The sequence below is a fragment of the Epinephelus moara genome, chromosome 24 (assembly GCF_006386435.1).
Source record: "Epinephelus moara isolate mb chromosome 24, YSFRI_EMoa_1.0, whole genome shotgun sequence".
Lineage (NCBI taxonomy): Eukaryota > Metazoa > Chordata > Actinopteri > Perciformes > Serranidae > Epinephelus > Epinephelus moara.
The window spans coordinates 44,292,284-44,308,470 of record NC_065529.1 but is presented as its reverse complement, the minus strand read 5'-3'; the positions used below and the strand labels follow the sequence as shown (position 1 = coordinate 44,308,470).

The 16,187-nt window shown below is 41.8% G+C and overlaps 2 protein-coding genes across 3 annotated transcripts in view; both read right to left on the bottom strand.

The window, feature by feature from the left end:
* The window catches only part of LOC126385584 (zinc finger protein 664-like), an 11,020-nt gene extending 9,089 nt beyond the window's left edge, over nucleotides 1-1,931 (bottom strand). Inside the window, exons 1-2 of one of the 2 annotated variants that reach the window (XM_050037381.1) lie at nucleotides 1,651-1,931; nucleotides 7-1,553 (exon numbers count right to left, since the gene is read on the bottom strand). In XM_050037381.1, coding sequence (XP_049893338.1) covers nucleotides 871-1,553; nucleotides 1,651-1,822 — 855 coding nt within the window. In that variant the 5' untranslated portion in view covers nucleotides 1,823-1,931 and the 3' untranslated portion in view covers nucleotides 7-870. Of the gene's footprint in view, nucleotides 1-6; nucleotides 1,554-1,650 lie in introns of those variants that run through there. The other variant, XM_050037380.1, reaches the window with a different exon arrangement.
* Nucleotides 1,932-3,615: 1,684 nt separating this feature from the next.
* The window catches only part of LOC126385576 (scavenger receptor cysteine-rich type 1 protein M160-like), a 31,317-nt gene continuing 18,745 nt past the window's right edge, over nucleotides 3,616-16,187 (bottom strand). Inside the window, exons 5-15 of the mRNA XM_050037367.1 lie at nucleotides 15,347-15,661; nucleotides 14,966-15,253; nucleotides 13,655-13,969; nucleotides 13,276-13,566; nucleotides 11,744-12,049; nucleotides 11,360-11,650; nucleotides 7,544-7,867; nucleotides 7,163-7,450; nucleotides 6,619-6,945; nucleotides 4,380-4,468; nucleotides 3,616-4,259 (exon numbers count right to left, since the gene is read on the bottom strand). Of these exons, the coding sequence (XP_049893324.1) occupies nucleotides 4,245-4,259; nucleotides 4,380-4,468; nucleotides 6,619-6,945; nucleotides 7,163-7,450; nucleotides 7,544-7,867; nucleotides 11,360-11,650; nucleotides 11,744-12,049; nucleotides 13,276-13,566; nucleotides 13,655-13,969; nucleotides 14,966-15,253; nucleotides 15,347-15,661 (2,849 nt within the window). The 3' untranslated portion in view covers nucleotides 3,616-4,244. The remainder of the gene's footprint in view (nucleotides 4,260-4,379; nucleotides 4,469-6,618; nucleotides 6,946-7,162; nucleotides 7,451-7,543; nucleotides 7,868-11,359; nucleotides 11,651-11,743; nucleotides 12,050-13,275; nucleotides 13,567-13,654; nucleotides 13,970-14,965; nucleotides 15,254-15,346; nucleotides 15,662-16,187) is intronic.

Sequence of the window (16,187 nt, the reverse complement as noted above, 5' to 3'; positions counted from 1 at the left end):
TAACAAACTAATATCCAGCAGGATTTAGACTGTGACAGACGGTAAATCTCTGCTAATGAATGCGCTTCGATACAAGCTTTGACACGGACTGAATGAATGAGGAAATGAAACAGCCTGTAAGAGGGAGGAGAAGGAGAAAAACCTAACCAGCAAGCAGGTTAGGTTCACAGACTCAGTTGCCATGGTGATTGACTCAGAGTTTGATTTACCTCTCTTTCTGGAATTGAAAACCCAGAGTTTCCTCATTTCAGGGTTAACATACTCAGAGTTTTCACTAAACCCGCTTTCTGGAATACCCCTCTGGAATGGGATGACCCCCATGATAGATTGTTTTGCTAATGTGGCAACTACTTTTTGGATTTTGACTCTTACAGCACCAAATTTAGTAAACAGCTTATGTATTACTGAGGGATCATGCACTCACTGTGCAATAGAGATTCTTCAAAAAAATTTGGAAGATAGACAGTTTCAAAGAACAACAGGATTATGAGTAAAACTGAGAGTTAGTTCAACAAAATGGCATTTTAACAAAATGTAGTTCTTCAACATATTGTGACCTCCTCTCAGTGAGCAATTTTATTTCATTTAGATTGTGAACACGTGTCCGCAGGAGTTTCAGCTCTATGGTTTCTCCTGTTTACTGGTCCTCAGATGTTTTTTCAAGTATGTGATCTGAGTAAAACTTTTCCCACAGGTGCTACAAACATGCAACACCTCACTTCTGTCAGTTCTTGTGTGCTTTGACCATGAACCAGAACTGAATCAGCTCCCACATATTTAACAAACACAAGACCACTTGTCTGTATGAGATCTTATATGCCTTGACAATTGTCACACATTCAAATGTCTCTTCCTGCAGGTCTTGCAAAGTTACAAAGTCTCACCTGTGTGGATTTTAAAATGCCTTTTCAACATGCTTATGTCGCTGAATCTTTTCCCACATATCCTGCAAAGGTGCGGTTTCTCGCCTGTGTGAATTCTCATGTGGGCTGTCAAATGACTAGTCTGTCTGAAAGCTCTCCCCCATGTTTTGCACGTAAATGGCTTCTCACCTGTGTGGATTCTCTGGTGTATATTTAAGTTATACCTGTACAGAAAAGCTTTTCCACACGTGTCACATTTGTGAGATTTTTCATCTGTGTTGCTGTTGTTTTCATGATGTCCTCCTTTCTGATCTTGGCTCTCAGCTACATGAGAGCGGTGAGAGAAGAGCTGATGATCACTGTTTGGTTTGAATATAAAATAGGTTATAACTGGTATGTTGACGACAGACTCTTTCTCTGCTGCACTTTGAGTGTCATCATGAATGAAGTCCAGAGTCTGATCTTCACTGTGCTCACTTTCCTCATCAGCAGGAGTCAACATAAAGCCATCAGTCTTCTGCTTCACTACAAGCTGCTCTCCCTCCTGACTGCTGCACACTTCCTCCTCTTCCTCTTTAATCTGTGGAGGCTCTGGCTCCTCTTGGTCCACACTGGACTTCCTCTCCTCAATACAGAGCTGCTGCTCAGGGACAACCTCCTCCTCCTTACACACATGTTGCTGTGGGAGCTCTGGAGGGACACACAACAACACCAACAGCATACTAATGTCATGCTACAGCAAATATACACACATGCCAGTAAATTACTTCAATTAGCTTTCACCCACCTGTCCTGTGTAACTTTATTTCAGGCTTCAAAACGATATCCAACAGTCTGCGCTGACGATCGATCTCTTCCTCGTACTCGACGATGGTTCTTTTAAAAACTCCCAATATTTCTTCAGCAGCAGCAGTTAGTCGCTCGTTGACAAACTCTCTCAAAGACTCAACTGAACACATTGTTGAGGTATTTATCTACGTACCAACTATACCATCGTCTTTTTACGATTCCTGTTAGTCCATGGAGCTAACGCAGCTAGCGGTTGTATTGTTCACTTCCGCAGTTTGTGTCACGCTGTTAAAGTTCCGGCAGTGAAAGTGAGCTATTTTTTAATTTCCGCTCACCAACAGTTTCTTACGGCCGAAAAATTATTTATGCTTTAGCCACAGTTTCTCTCCCCACAATGCAACAAATACATAACCAGAAAAAACAAATCGCTATTTTTGCAACATTGTATTGACAGGAATATATTTTTTCATGTAGACTTTCAAGGTGTTGAAGCTCAGCTTTCTATGAGGATTCATCAGATTTAAATCTTTCCTGTCACCTTTCAAGACAATCAAACGGTTATCAAAGTGCTACAGGACTTGGAACCTACTGTAAATATTAAAAGTCACAAATTAATTAATGAATGAATAAGAATAATAACTTCATGGGGGGAAATTCGTGTGGAACTCCCATTTTTCTGATATTCATTGGCAGTGGCGTAAGGCAAAGGCACCCTATTAAGGCAGACCCTAGTGCATGCTAGTTACTATATATGTGAGTGAATGAGTGAATCTGCACTGGGACGCAAGAAAGTTGTTATTTTGTGATCGGGATAATGACACACACAGACTTTAACTGAGAAGCTGTTTGCATGTATTTTAACACTTAAGGACAGTCAATGAGGATTTTACAGCCAAAATTTTTTGTAACTACACATTGATCTCAAGATTGTGGAAAATTAATCTTCAGAAATTAGTAATCAATTTAGAAATCCATTAGCACAATAAGTTAATCATAAAAATCTATCTAAATATCACATCCAACTTTTCCCACAACTACTCCTCCTTTCTCTAACGATGTTTTCTCTGCCCCTGATTGCCATCATCTCACAGGAGCAATATGTGTTGATTACACCAAGGCTTTGGGTCTGATTGATCACTATCTTCTTTGGGAAAAGCTTTATGCTGTTGAGCTTTCCAAACATACATTGTTGCAGTTTAATGTGCATGTTCACCACAGAAATCAATGTGTAAAAGGGTCTAAATCAGACTTGCTTACCCAGCATGGAGGTGTGCCTCAAGGTTCTACTTTAGGACCATTTTCTCTTTTTTTTTATTAATGACCTCCAACTCTTTTTTCTAGTTAACTATACTATACTACTATATGCAAATGACACTATTATATATACATCAAAAGCCTTTATATCACAAATTCAAGAGGTCCTAAAATCTGATTTCAGTATACTACAAACCCGTCAGTTAACATAAATCAAAAATCTACTCAGTGCATCTTGGTGTAAAACAGAACCTCAAATCCAAATCAGACTCATTGGTTTCAACTTGCAATGAATGTAGAGCTTTCCAAAAAAAAAAATATATATATATATCCAGATGTGTGACTCTGAACTTACTTTTAAATCACATATTGATCATGCATAAAAAAAGTCCATTTTGGTTGCAGTGTTCTGTATCGCTCCAGATATTGTTGTACATTTAATGTCAGAAAGAAACTTGTTTTACAGTTTGTACTACTTATAATGGACTATGCTGACATTGTTTATCAGAATGCGTTTAAAACAGATTTTCATCCCCTCAATATTTAACAGACTCTGCAGATTTATGCTAAGTTGTTCTTTTTTTGACACACCATTGCACAATGCACACAACACATTCAGGTGGCCCTGTCTGGATATAAGACGCCAGTTTTCCTTGTATTAATTCATTTATTTATTTTCATTGTGTAATAAGGTGATAAGAGGGTTTTTATTCTGAGGGTTTTTACAAAGGGTTTTTCCATACAACATTCATATCATTTACAGAACATGTTGTTCCTAAACATTGTTTTTATTTTATGGCTGCTGACAGTATTTTCTATTCATGGAGTAATAAAGGGATAAATGAAAAAGAATCAATAAAATTCTTATGAAATATGACAATTCCTTAATTCTAAAAATAAGCAAAATCATTCAGCACAAAAGTAAATAATTGCTTAAGAACAATTTTTTACAAAATTAGTTATCACAAAAATAAGCAATGTTCATGATTACAAAAATAAACACAACTCCTTTGAAAAAATAAAACTCATTCAGTACAAAATTAAGATTCAAAATTCTTATGAAATAAGCAAAATACTTAACCATGAAAATAAGCAGAACCCTTTGTTACAAAATTAAGTAAATTAGGCATACTTGATTACAAAATGAATTAAAATTCTCGTGAAATGAAAAAAAATCTCAAATTACAAAATTCTTGTTGAAATGAAACATGCATATTGAAATCTACTGGATGTGGGATGGGCTCCTTGGAGGTGCTACTCTGCTTCCTGAGCTCCTTCAGCTGCAGAAACACCCACAGAATGATAATCCAGCTCAGTTTTCTACTGTGTGCCCGTTGTCTATCCCCTGCGGGCCTGTAAAACATGACAGCATGCATATGTGACTTCCTGCCTTACTCCTCTCTTCATTGGAATAAACACAGACTGAGTACCTCATTTCAGTCAGTGGTCTAAACAACAGACGTGTATAATTACCTTACAGTAGAAGCAAAGGGCAACAATCACCAACAGCAGAATCAGCGGCGGGACAACCGCTCCAATAATATAAAGTTTTGGATTCAATCCTGAGACACACAGACAGCAATCACATCAAATCACACAACATCATGAGTCCATGAAACACAAACTGTAGTGACCTGAAATCACAGATTTATCTGTTATTACACTTTATATTCAGTCCATATTAAATGTTTGCACTTGATGTACTTAATATCATTGTGTTTGTTCATTATTGCTGGTCCATATGTGCACTCAGGAAAGTATGGCCTGTCTGTCTTTTCTGAAGAGGAGTCTCTCCTCTGGTGATCCTCCTGATGTTTCTCCTTTTTATGCCTCTGCACCGGCGATAGCTGTGGCTGGGGGCATTATGTTTTTGGGTTGTCCTTCTGTCCCATTCTTGTGAAAACAATAACTCAAGAACACCTTGAGACAATCTCTTCAAGTTTGGCACAAACGTCCACTTGGACATAAAAATGAACTGATTAGATTTTGGTGGACATGGGTCAAAGGTCAAGGTCACTGTGACCTCGTCTGGCTCATTCTTGTGGACATGATATCTCAAGAACGCCGTAAGGGGATAATGATGAAGTGATGATGTGGTATATCCAAAAGGTCAAAGGTCAAATGCACTGCGATATCATAATGTTCTGCAAAAATACTGGCTATGATTCAACGTTATAACTCAGGAACAGAAAAGGTTACTTTGGTCAGATACTGAATTGGTGACACCAATCTTCAGTGCCAACTGTGCTAATTGTATAGACCTCCTGTGCTGCTAGGGAGGAGGACAAACCAGAATGGTGTGGAAACAGCTAGTGTCTGATTCGCTAGTAAACTAAAGGAAGCACCTTCTTGTATGACCAATCACAGAAGCTCTAGCACGTCTGTCAGAATCAATCACCTGACCTACACAGGCAGGCCCACACCTTAATAACACACCATAGACACTGGCTGTATTCGGAACCACCTACTACATACTACAGTACCAACAAATGCAGTATGCAGTATGTCCTACATGCTGCTTTTCATAGTGGTATGCAGTACGAAACTGCTGAATCGATTTATTTTGCAGTATGCCAGACAACATCTCAGCTCGTCTCGCAGTATGTGTTTATTCTGGTTATCTTCTCTGTTATGTATAATTACAATTAAACAAAATATGATATAAAGGACAACCCTACCTCTTTTCATTTTAAAACTATCAAGATGTATGTATTTTTAGTGTCACACTGCATGTGCTCTCATACCCAAACACTTCATACTACGATCTATACTATATCTCACCTATAATGTATTCATATTTATACCACTGTCTTTTTCCTGTACATATCTTGTCCATAGTATATTCACTCTATTCATATCATATTGTATTATTATATATACAGTATAACACCATACTGATGGCATTACTTGTACCTAAACCTGCACTAGAAATTAAACTGATACCATTTCTGCTCTTCCTACTGCTATTGCTGCTCATATACAAACAGTAACATGGAGATAGTGGAAGAAGGGGAGCATGTCGGCTGAAATCAGTGGCCCAATGGCAGACTCATAGTCAGAGCATACATCCAGTGGGTCCGGCTACTCTCAAACCAAAGGTTGCCTATTACAGTGGATATACCAACAGAGCCAACAGCAAATTTCAAAAGGACTTGCTGAGATGAGGCTGTTTTCAGTGGAGTACCATGAGCAATGACCGCACACTGGCGAGGCACGCTGGCCATCCCGATAGTGGGATTTTCAAGTAGGCTCTATCTTGACAAATTGACCACAGATTTGTTGTGTAAACAAGTGAATTCTTGCCTAAAAAGCCAAAAGTACATTTTGAGACACAATAACAGTAGTATTTAATTTTTTTTTTAAACTTAGGACCCACAGTTGTGAGCTCTCTCCCCCACCATGCTGCTGGTTGGTGTAAGCACTTTGCATTATGGCATACAGTAGGCGAGGTAGAATGATCCGATGTATACTGGAGATTTTTTCCAAATCATAACATCTGTGTATTTTTGGCATAATGCAGATTTTGCTTTTGTTTGCACACTGCATACTACATGCTACATTTTGGCCAAATCAATGACAGTATTCTCACTGTTTTTCCAGAAACAACAACATGCATAGACACTGGGGTCAGCTGATCATTTTCAGTCCGTTTGGATGAATCCTGTTTTCCAAACCCACATGTATGTAGGATGGAAAACTACAGTCAACTTACCTAAGACAGTGACAGAGAGCAGACGACTCTGAGAGGAGAAGCTATGAGAAAAAACATAGACGTGATAAACACAGCTGTAGTTTCCTTGGTGGGCGGACTCTGCAGAAAACAGGAAGTGGGCAGAGTGATTGACAGCTTGCTCGGTGTAGTTGGGTGCTGAGTTGGAGGAGGTGAAGGTGAGCTCGAAGTAGCCTTCTGGGTACTGTGGTTGGACGGAGCAGCTGATGGTTAAGGGCGAGCCCCAGTTCACCTGAAACTCCTGCTGCTGGGCCTCAGAGACCCTGCCCATGGAGGAGGACACAGAGATGTTGGGCTGAAGCAGCAGGTCTGTAAACAAAGAGATGGTGAGAGGTTGCATTCAACCTCTGTTCAACAAAATGGACCCTGAAAAAGCATGTGATGTCACAGGTCTGTCTGTCTGCTTGTCTTTAGGCACTATAGGATGTCATTGCCCTTGATAACTTTTCAGCTTACTCCAACAGAAACACACTGAAAACATTACTGTCATAGATGATGTCATAAATTATGTCACTGATAGGCCTACCTGAGCAGATGAGATTCCAAACAAAGGAAGAGGAACTTGATGAAGCACACTCCCTCAAAGCAAATCCAGAGAGAACACAGTCAGAGTTGAGATTCCATACAGATCTGTCTGAGGACTCTACCCGTCCTGCAGAAAGCGCAGAGCCACAGCCCAGTTCTTTACAGGCAGCAACTGCTGGCTCCACAGAAAAAACATCAATAAAAAATTTCATTGGCCTCCAGTCTCCCTGATATTCCAGCTCCAGTGTTCCTGCACATCGACTGTTTTCTCCCACCAACCTGACAGGCTCTGAACAGAAACAAGAGAGTCATCAGTAAAAGAATAAAGTGAGTTTCATTAGAACAGAAATGAACAGAATCAGAGCTGCAGCTCCTCTTCTACCTGAGCAGGTGAGTCCAACAGCTTTGCCAGGTGAGCAGGTGTCTCTCTCTGAGCCTGAGCTTCTACAGTCCAGGACAGCAGACTCATTGCCTTCACAATGAAACTCTCTGGTCCACATTGGAGCCTCCTCTTCTCCATAGATTCCCCCCTGGAGGACTGAAGGAGGCCCACAGCCAAGCTCCCTACACACCACCTCTGCATCCTGCTGGTCAAAGTCAGCATCACACACTGAGGACCACCTCTGGTTAGACTGCTTAGACTGGTTAGACTTCACCTCCAGTCTACCTGAGCACAGACTGGTCCCATTCACCAGCCTAACAGAGTCTGGAGAGATAATAGAAGATAAAATAGAGAGAGATAAATCTCACGCCTAGTCAGTAGCAAGCGTAAAGTCAAAAATCTATTCTGTTTCTATGGCAACAACTCACAGTAACAGCTTGAAACAATGGCGCATCTCTCATATAGACTCTACAACGAGCAGGAATTTAGACAAGAGAGAGTTATTACACACAGAAACAATTCATTGGACATAAACAACAACGAGGAGCTGATTGAGAGGTTTCGATTCTGTCTGAGAGATCTCTTTGAACTTCTTGAAGAGCTGTCACCGGACTTGCAGTTTGTATCTGACCCTAACGCAGCACTGTCATCGGCATTGCAGCTGTTAACGTTTTTATGCAAATGGTGCTTTCCAAAATGTCACTGGCACTGAGCCACTGCCTTGGGCATTTACGCCCATCTGCCAAATGAAGTGGAGTCAGTAGTAATGAAATGGCGATTCTGCCTCCAGCATTCCTGGCATTGTGGGGTGCATCAGTGGTGCTCATATACGGATCCAGACACCATGTGAACATGAGTATCTGAATGTCAACCGCAAGGAATACCATTTTATCAATGGTCGAATTGCTTGCAATGCATATTATTCCATCTTTAATTTGGTGGCAAGGTGGCCTGGATCTACCCACGATGCACACATCCTTTGGGACAGTGCCTTGTATTAGGACTTTGGTGCTGGCAGAATCAATGGGCTACTACTCTCTGACAGTGGCTACCCACTGAAACGCTAGCTGATCACACCAATCATCACTCCAAGGACCAAACAGGAATGATAGTATAACACCATCTACACCGCCACTAGATTGGTTGTTGAGTGATGCATGTCCTTAAAGGAGAAGTCCGGTATTTTGCACTTTGAGCCCCATTTCTGGGTTGTATGATGAAATAGAGTGGTTAAGACTAAAATTGTGATGATTGCTCCTTTTCAGAGAATTTGACTTTCCTCTGCCTGGCTTAACAGTGCTGCCTATGGACATGTGTGAATCTGTCCTAAACCCACCCTAAACGTTTGTCTTCAAAGCCATGTAACTCACCGAGTGGTCAGTGGTGTTCATTGATGTTTTGACATAAAAATTGTAGCAAAAGTAACAGATTTATCTTAAATAATATATTAATTACCAAAATGGTATGGCTAAAATAACATAGTGCGTGGTTGCATTTGTTCAATTCGAGACAATATCAAAGAAATAATGAAACATTAACACAAATTGACCCTTAGGGGGCAGTCATGCAAAAACACGCATCAGATACAGAATGAAATATACTAAGGCCCAAGTCATTTGTAGTCAGAATGACACATATCTCACCACAAATATTCTCTAATAACTCCTGCAACCCTCTTTAGCACACTATTTGCAATGACGTGAAATCCTCTTGATGATCCATACAATCTCATTTTGGGGTATGTCCTTCCATTCCGCAAATAAGACACTGGGAAGTCTATGAACAAATCTGGAAGATGTTCTCTGCCTCTAACAGGCCTGGAGAGCATGTCCCAGATATGCATGATTTGGTTTAGGTCGGGAGGCCTGGTTGGCCAGTCTTACAAAGATAACTTCGTCCTCAAGGACACCTGAACTTTGTGGGGACAGTCATAATGTTACATTAAGGGGAAGTTGTCACCAACATGCCTGCAAATGGTCTGACAATAGGCACCAGGATTTCATTGCAGTATCTTACCACCTCTACCAAACATGTCTACTCCGTATGACCACCCAAACACACTCAGGCCCAAACCATGACAGAACCTCACAGTAGCTATCAACTTCCACACTGTTGCAGTCAGCATGCCGCTCTCTCTGGCATCTCCAAACTCTAACATGCCTATCATCAGTTGAAACAGTAAACCTGCTGTTGTCTGTGAAGAGTAACTGCTTCCACTGACAGAGTTGCCAGCTCTGACGTTCATGTGCAAATTCAATCATGCTGTACGATATTCTGCAGTGAGAAGACGGCCTTTGACTGGTCATCTGGTTCTCATACCATCATCATGGAGTCTATTCTGTTTCTAACAATCTAGTTGAATAAGTCAACTACAGTAGCACAGTGGAAGTCAATTTCCAAGAATAGAGCCAAGGTGATGAGATAATGGTCTTATCTAGGGGGTTTTTTCATCACGCTAACATATGCTCCCTCGCCTCCTCTCTCCAACCATGAAGCAGGAATTGTCCGCCTTCCACCATCATGAAGAGGAGAGAGGAGTCTACTGGAGGAGCTCAGAGCAAGGTACACTGAAGTCTTTTATCGAGTGCCATGACTACTGTCTTCCATGATGTATAATGCCACACCTCCACATGATTCTTTATTCACACAGCCCTTACTTTATAGTGTCGTGATAGGGATCTACAGATAACAGAACATGACACAGTTACATGGTGAGATGCAATATAATGCTTTGTCACCTTGTGTGTGATAAATCTAACAAGTGTTATGGCATCACACAAAGCAGCAGTTTGTTTTTTGTTTATTTTCATCTTATAATACAATTGAAAAGGCCCCTTGTATATGCAAGACTTTTACTGGCTGAGAGGAGATGTTCCTATCTATCTATCTATCTATCTATCTATGAAAGATACTGTAAGGTTTTGAAGTTGTTCTTAAATAAGGGGTTCTGTGGACATTTGTACTAGTCAGTTTGACAGGTGATACAGCTGTGCAGCACGTCGTCACTCATGACTAACACCATGCAACCTAGGATTTCTCATTTTGCAGATTTGACTCCTCCGTCCTCATGTCTCTTCCTTGCCTCCTCTGCTTGCTTTTCCCAAGGGCAGAACTAAGATGTGAGGAAAGGAAGCACGTGAGGGATGCGAGGGGCACATCAGCATGATGAAATGCACCCCAGGTGTTGTCATACGCAAACAGCATTGTCCTCGTCTCCTGCTGTACTGCCCAGTCTCCTGGTAACATCTCCATCATTGGCAGATCACACTTGGAGACACCACTAAAAGCCCTTTACCATTTTCCAGCAACTGAACTGCTCTTGCAATCTCAGTCTGGCCAAATGCTGTCTGACATCACCAAACACCATCAGGAGACATTCAACACTCAAAATCCATAGACAAAACATCATCCTGTGCATAGACTGGATGAATAGCTAATTAAAGTAACACAAATTCCATTCCTTATATAGTTGTATGTTCACACAGACACTCCTCTAAGCATCTTATTCATGCTCCAGACAATTCAAACACAAACCCCTCTACAGTTAAATTAATCTCATAATCACATAAACAATGCACAACATCTAACGTTTAAAGTAGACCAGGTGAGCCATTCTACAAATATGTTCCTTTAAGTCTTTTTTGAGTGTATATCTTGGTACATTCAGCACCTGATTTACTGAGGCAGCAGCTCATCAGACTTCATCATGGCTGCTGGAAACAGTCTGTTGCCATTCTAGCTGCTGCATCTGTGTGTAAACCATGGGTACATTACTATTATGGATGATGTCGTAGATGATGGCTCTGATAGGCTTACCTGAGCAGGTGAGAACTATGATGAAGGAGGAGGAACTTGGTGTTGCGCACTCCCTTAGAGCAAAGCCAGACTGAACACAGTGAGGCAAAATTAACCACACAGATCTGTCTGAGGATTCCTCTCTCCGTCCTACAGAAACAGCAGAGCCACAGTCCAACTCTCCACAGGCGACAACTGCTTCCCTCAGGGTCCAGTGTTCGTAACGATCAGACACTGGCCTCCAGTCTCCCTGATAGTTCAGCTCCAGTGTTCCTGCACAGCGGCTGTCTCCTCCCACCAACCTGACAGGCTCTGAACAGAAACAAGAGACTCATCAGTTAAAGGATACAGTGAGTTTCATTAGAACAGAAATTAACAAAATCAAAGCTGCAGCTCCTCTTCTACCTGAGCAGGTGAGTCCAACAGCTTTGCCAGGTGAGCAGGTGTCTCTCTCTGAGCCTGAGCTTCTACAGTCCAGGAGAGCCGCCTCATTGCCTTCACACTGAAACCCTTTGGTCCACATTGGAGCCTCTACTTCTCCATAGAACAACCCCTGGAGGGCTGAGGGAGGCTCACAGCCAAGCTCCCTACACACCACCTCTGCATCCTGCTGGTCAAAGTCAGCTTCACACACTGAGGACCACCACTGGTTAGATCTAACCTCCAGCCTGCCTGAGCACAGACTGATCCCATTCACCAGCCTGACAGAGTCTGGAGAGATAACAGAAGATAAAATAGATAAGAAGATAAAAAGACACGAGAAACAAAATAAAAAGATGTCATCAAACAACAAATCAGTGATTTAAACTTGACTCAGCACAATTCTAATCAGTGGTTGGTAGTAATGTGTTAAATTTACTCTGTTGCAAATACTTGAGTATTTTTTTCAATAAAATGTAATTGTAAGTGTAATTATCTTCAATTAATGCAGATTACCTTTAAGTCTTATTGAGTACATTTACAATAAAATATATGGCCTTGTACTTCATTACATTGGCTTAAATACTTCTCATGACTTTTACTGATACATTTATTTCAAATATGGTAAGATAGCCAGATTATGTGCAGAACTGAAATAGTATAAAGAGCACATCGCTGTCAACGCTCACTTCTCCAGTTATACCCAATTTATGCAATATAAAGATTGTTTAGGGACCCCAGTATGCAGAAATATTTAAATACACCATTTTGAAAAATGGAAATGTTCCTTTTTCCTTCGCCAAAATTTAGCATATAACTTTGGAGCGTTATTTATCCCCCTCTCCGACAAGATAGCATAACATGGTTGGTATCAATGGATGCCTTAGGTCCTCTACTTTAATATGACACCTGTCATACTGTTCACTATAGCCTTAAAACTGAGCCTGATACAGAAGGTTTTATTTGCTAATATTAGTCTGTCTCAATTCTCACCATCAGCTTCGCCTGTCATACCTGGTGCTTCTTCACTTCTTTTTTTTTTGCTAGGCATTTGGTCATCGCCTCTCCACTCCTTTCATTAGCTAGTGCTCTCTGTGCTCTGGCATTTCTTTTTTGAGCCCCTGATTTTTGGTGAGGCATTCTGACTTAGTCAGTCAGGCTCAATCTGTTCGCCTCATATTCAAATTAGCAGTACTTGTGTGTTCTGTGCATCTGACCCTCGCTGTCAGATGGACTGCACCATTTTAAATTACCTGCGGGAGTGGGGGTATCAAATGGCACGCTGAAATGAGTTTTAATGATAACAATACATTTATTTATCATGGAAGTACATATAACTTGCATTGCCAGTGATTTAAGTCTGTAAGTAAATCGTTGCACTTGATTCCATTCAAGGGCCAACCGATGACCTTTTCATGGGCCCCCCCTTGGCCTTGGGCTGGGGCCATCTGTACCCTTTGACCCCTCTGATGGTGGGCATGCATTACTGTCATAGATGGTGTCATAGATGGGCTTACCTAAACAGGTGAGATCTGCCATGGAGGAAGAGGAACTTGACTCTACACACTCCCTCAGAGAAAATCCAGAAAGGACACAGTTAGAGTTGATTTCCCACACAGGTCTGCGTGAAGACTCTTCTCTCAGTCCCGCAGAAACAGCAGAGCCACAGTCCAGCTCTCTACATGCAACTGCTGCTTCGTCCAGGGACCAGTTAATTGAATTTTTACCCACTGGTCTCCAGTCTCCCTGATGTTTAACCTCCAGTGTTCCTCCACAGCGACTGTCTCCTCCCACCAACCTGACAGGCTCTGAACAGAAACAGTCATCTCTTTAAATATACAGTGAGTTTCATTAGAACAGAAATGAACAGAACCAAAGCTGCAGCTCTGCTTCTACCTGAGCAGGTGAGTCCAACAGCTTTGCCAGGTGAGCAGGTGTCTCTCTCTGAGCCTGAGCTTCTACAGTCAAGGAGAGCAGACTCATTGCCTTCACACTGGAACTCTTTGGTCCACATTGGAGTCTCCATTTCTCCATAGAGTCCCCCCTGGAGGACTAAAGGAGGCCCACAGCTAAGCTCCCTACACACCACCTCTGCATCCTGCTGGTCAAAGTCAGTTTCACACACTGAGGACCACCTATGGTTAGATTGGTTAGACTTCACTTCCAGTCTACCTGAGCACAGACTGGTCCCATTCACCAGCCTGACAAAGTCTGAAGAGATAATAGAAGATAAAATAGAGAGAGATAAAAGACACCAAACGCAAAATAAAAAGATGTCATCAAACAACAAATAAGTGATTCAACCTGGACTCGGAACAATTTCAACATCAGTTCATTAACAACACAACACATCTTTATAACTACAGACTGCAGCTATTTTGCCATCACATTCACATTTAATACACTCTTACAATTGTTATCCATTTTGAATACTTTCAACGTGTTCTGGCCCAGGGGACTCCCAAAGCAGCAGACAAGTATTTTTTCCATACAGAAATATATCTTGGTGCATTCGGCAGCAAATTTACTGAGGCCAGCTGCTGGAGACAGTCTGCTGCCATTCTAGTTGGTGCATGTGTGAGCCTGTTGGTGATCCAGTTACAAGTGGACAGTGCTATAATACAAGCGTAAACAACCACCAGGACACGTAGTGATCCGATCACTCAAACCACTCGCTGAGGTGTTCAGGGACACATTTGACCACAAATCTTTTGTAGTGTACACAATTATGTCTCCTGATGTGTCCCTTAACAAGGACTACTTCAGTACAGGATGTGGTGGTAATTTTGGTGACAGCACTGTAACGCTCTCTACGCCCATTTCATGACGAGTTGGGCAAAGTGTTGTGTGACCATCCATTGTTTTGTCCTATCGACGGAGACATGTTGAATTCTGCTGAAAGCGACATCTGCAGTTGCACAGACACAACTGTTAACTTGACTAGCGAGCGGTTAGCAAGCATGGACTTAATAGTTGTGCACAGGGCCCTTTGATCTTCTAGTGTAAGTGGCGTAAGCAATAACAAAATTTGAACACATGTGGTCAGCTGAAGACAAGTAACAGACATAGGTGTGAACAGCGATGTGTCTCAGCTGTTCACTGGTGTCCAGATCACCGAAAAACATGTTCATACCAGGTGTAAACATTTTCATATGTGAGTCAGCCTGGCTGAATTCCTGTCATAGATGATGTCACTGATGAGCTTACCTGAGCAGATGAGATCTGTGATGGAATAAGAGTTATCTGACACTACACACTTGCTCAAAGCAGTTCTAAAGTTATCACAGCCAGAGGTCATCCACACAGATCTGTCTGAGGACCCCTCTCTCCATCCTACAGAAAGAGCAGAGCCACAGTCCAACTCTCTACAGACAATAACTGCTGTCTTTAGGGTCCAGACATCGTGAACAGCAGTCATTGGTCTCCAGTCTCCATTATGTTTCAGCTCCAGTGTTCCTGCACAGCGACTGTCTCCTCCCACCAACCTGACAGGGTCTGAACAGAAAAAAGAGACTCATCAGTAAAAGAATAAATTGAGTTTTATTAGAACAGAAATGAACAGAATCAAAGCTGCAGCTCTGCTTCTACCTGAGCAGGTGAGTCCAACAGCTTTGCCAGGTGAGCAGGTGTCTCTCTCTGAGCCTGAGCTTCTACAGTCAAGGAGAGCCGCCTCATTGCCTTCACACTGAAACCCTTTGGTCCACATTGGAGCCTCTACTTCTCCATAGAGCAACCCCTGGAGGGCTGAGGGAGGCCCACAGCCAAGCTCCCTACACACCACCTCTGCATCCTGCTGGTCAAAGTCAGCTTCACACACTGAGGACCACCTCTGGTTCGACTGCTTAGACTTCACCTCCAGTCTACCTGAGCACAGACTGGTCCCATTCACCAGCCTGACAGAGTCTGGAGAGATAATAGAAGATAAAAAAGGGAGAGAGATAAAAGACATCAGACACAAAATAAAAAGATGTCATCAAACAACAATTTTGTGATTTAAACTGAACTCAGCACAATTCCAACATCAGTTCAATAACACCACAGACGGTAGAAGTCTGAGTCACAATCACAATCTTTGCTCGCAATACAGAGAGGTTCAAAAGTTTTAACTATTTTTTATTTTCCTGAGAAGATCTGTTACCCAAAATAAAATCTGTTTGGAAAGTAATCCCTAAAATCTAAAAGTGTGCAACTTTTTAAACACCACATGCGTGTGAAGATACTGATGAGCTGCTCAGAGTTGTGGTCAGAAGGTCACTGGTGCCTCTTACAATGAAGACCAAAGAACCTGCTGGTGGAAAGCAGTCTCCAAAAGTAGATCAGGAGCTAGAGCCTTCAGCTATCAGGCTCCTCTCCTGTGGAATCATCTTCCTGTTACGGTTCGGGAGGCAGACACCGTCTCCACATTTAAGACTAGACTTAAGACTTTCCT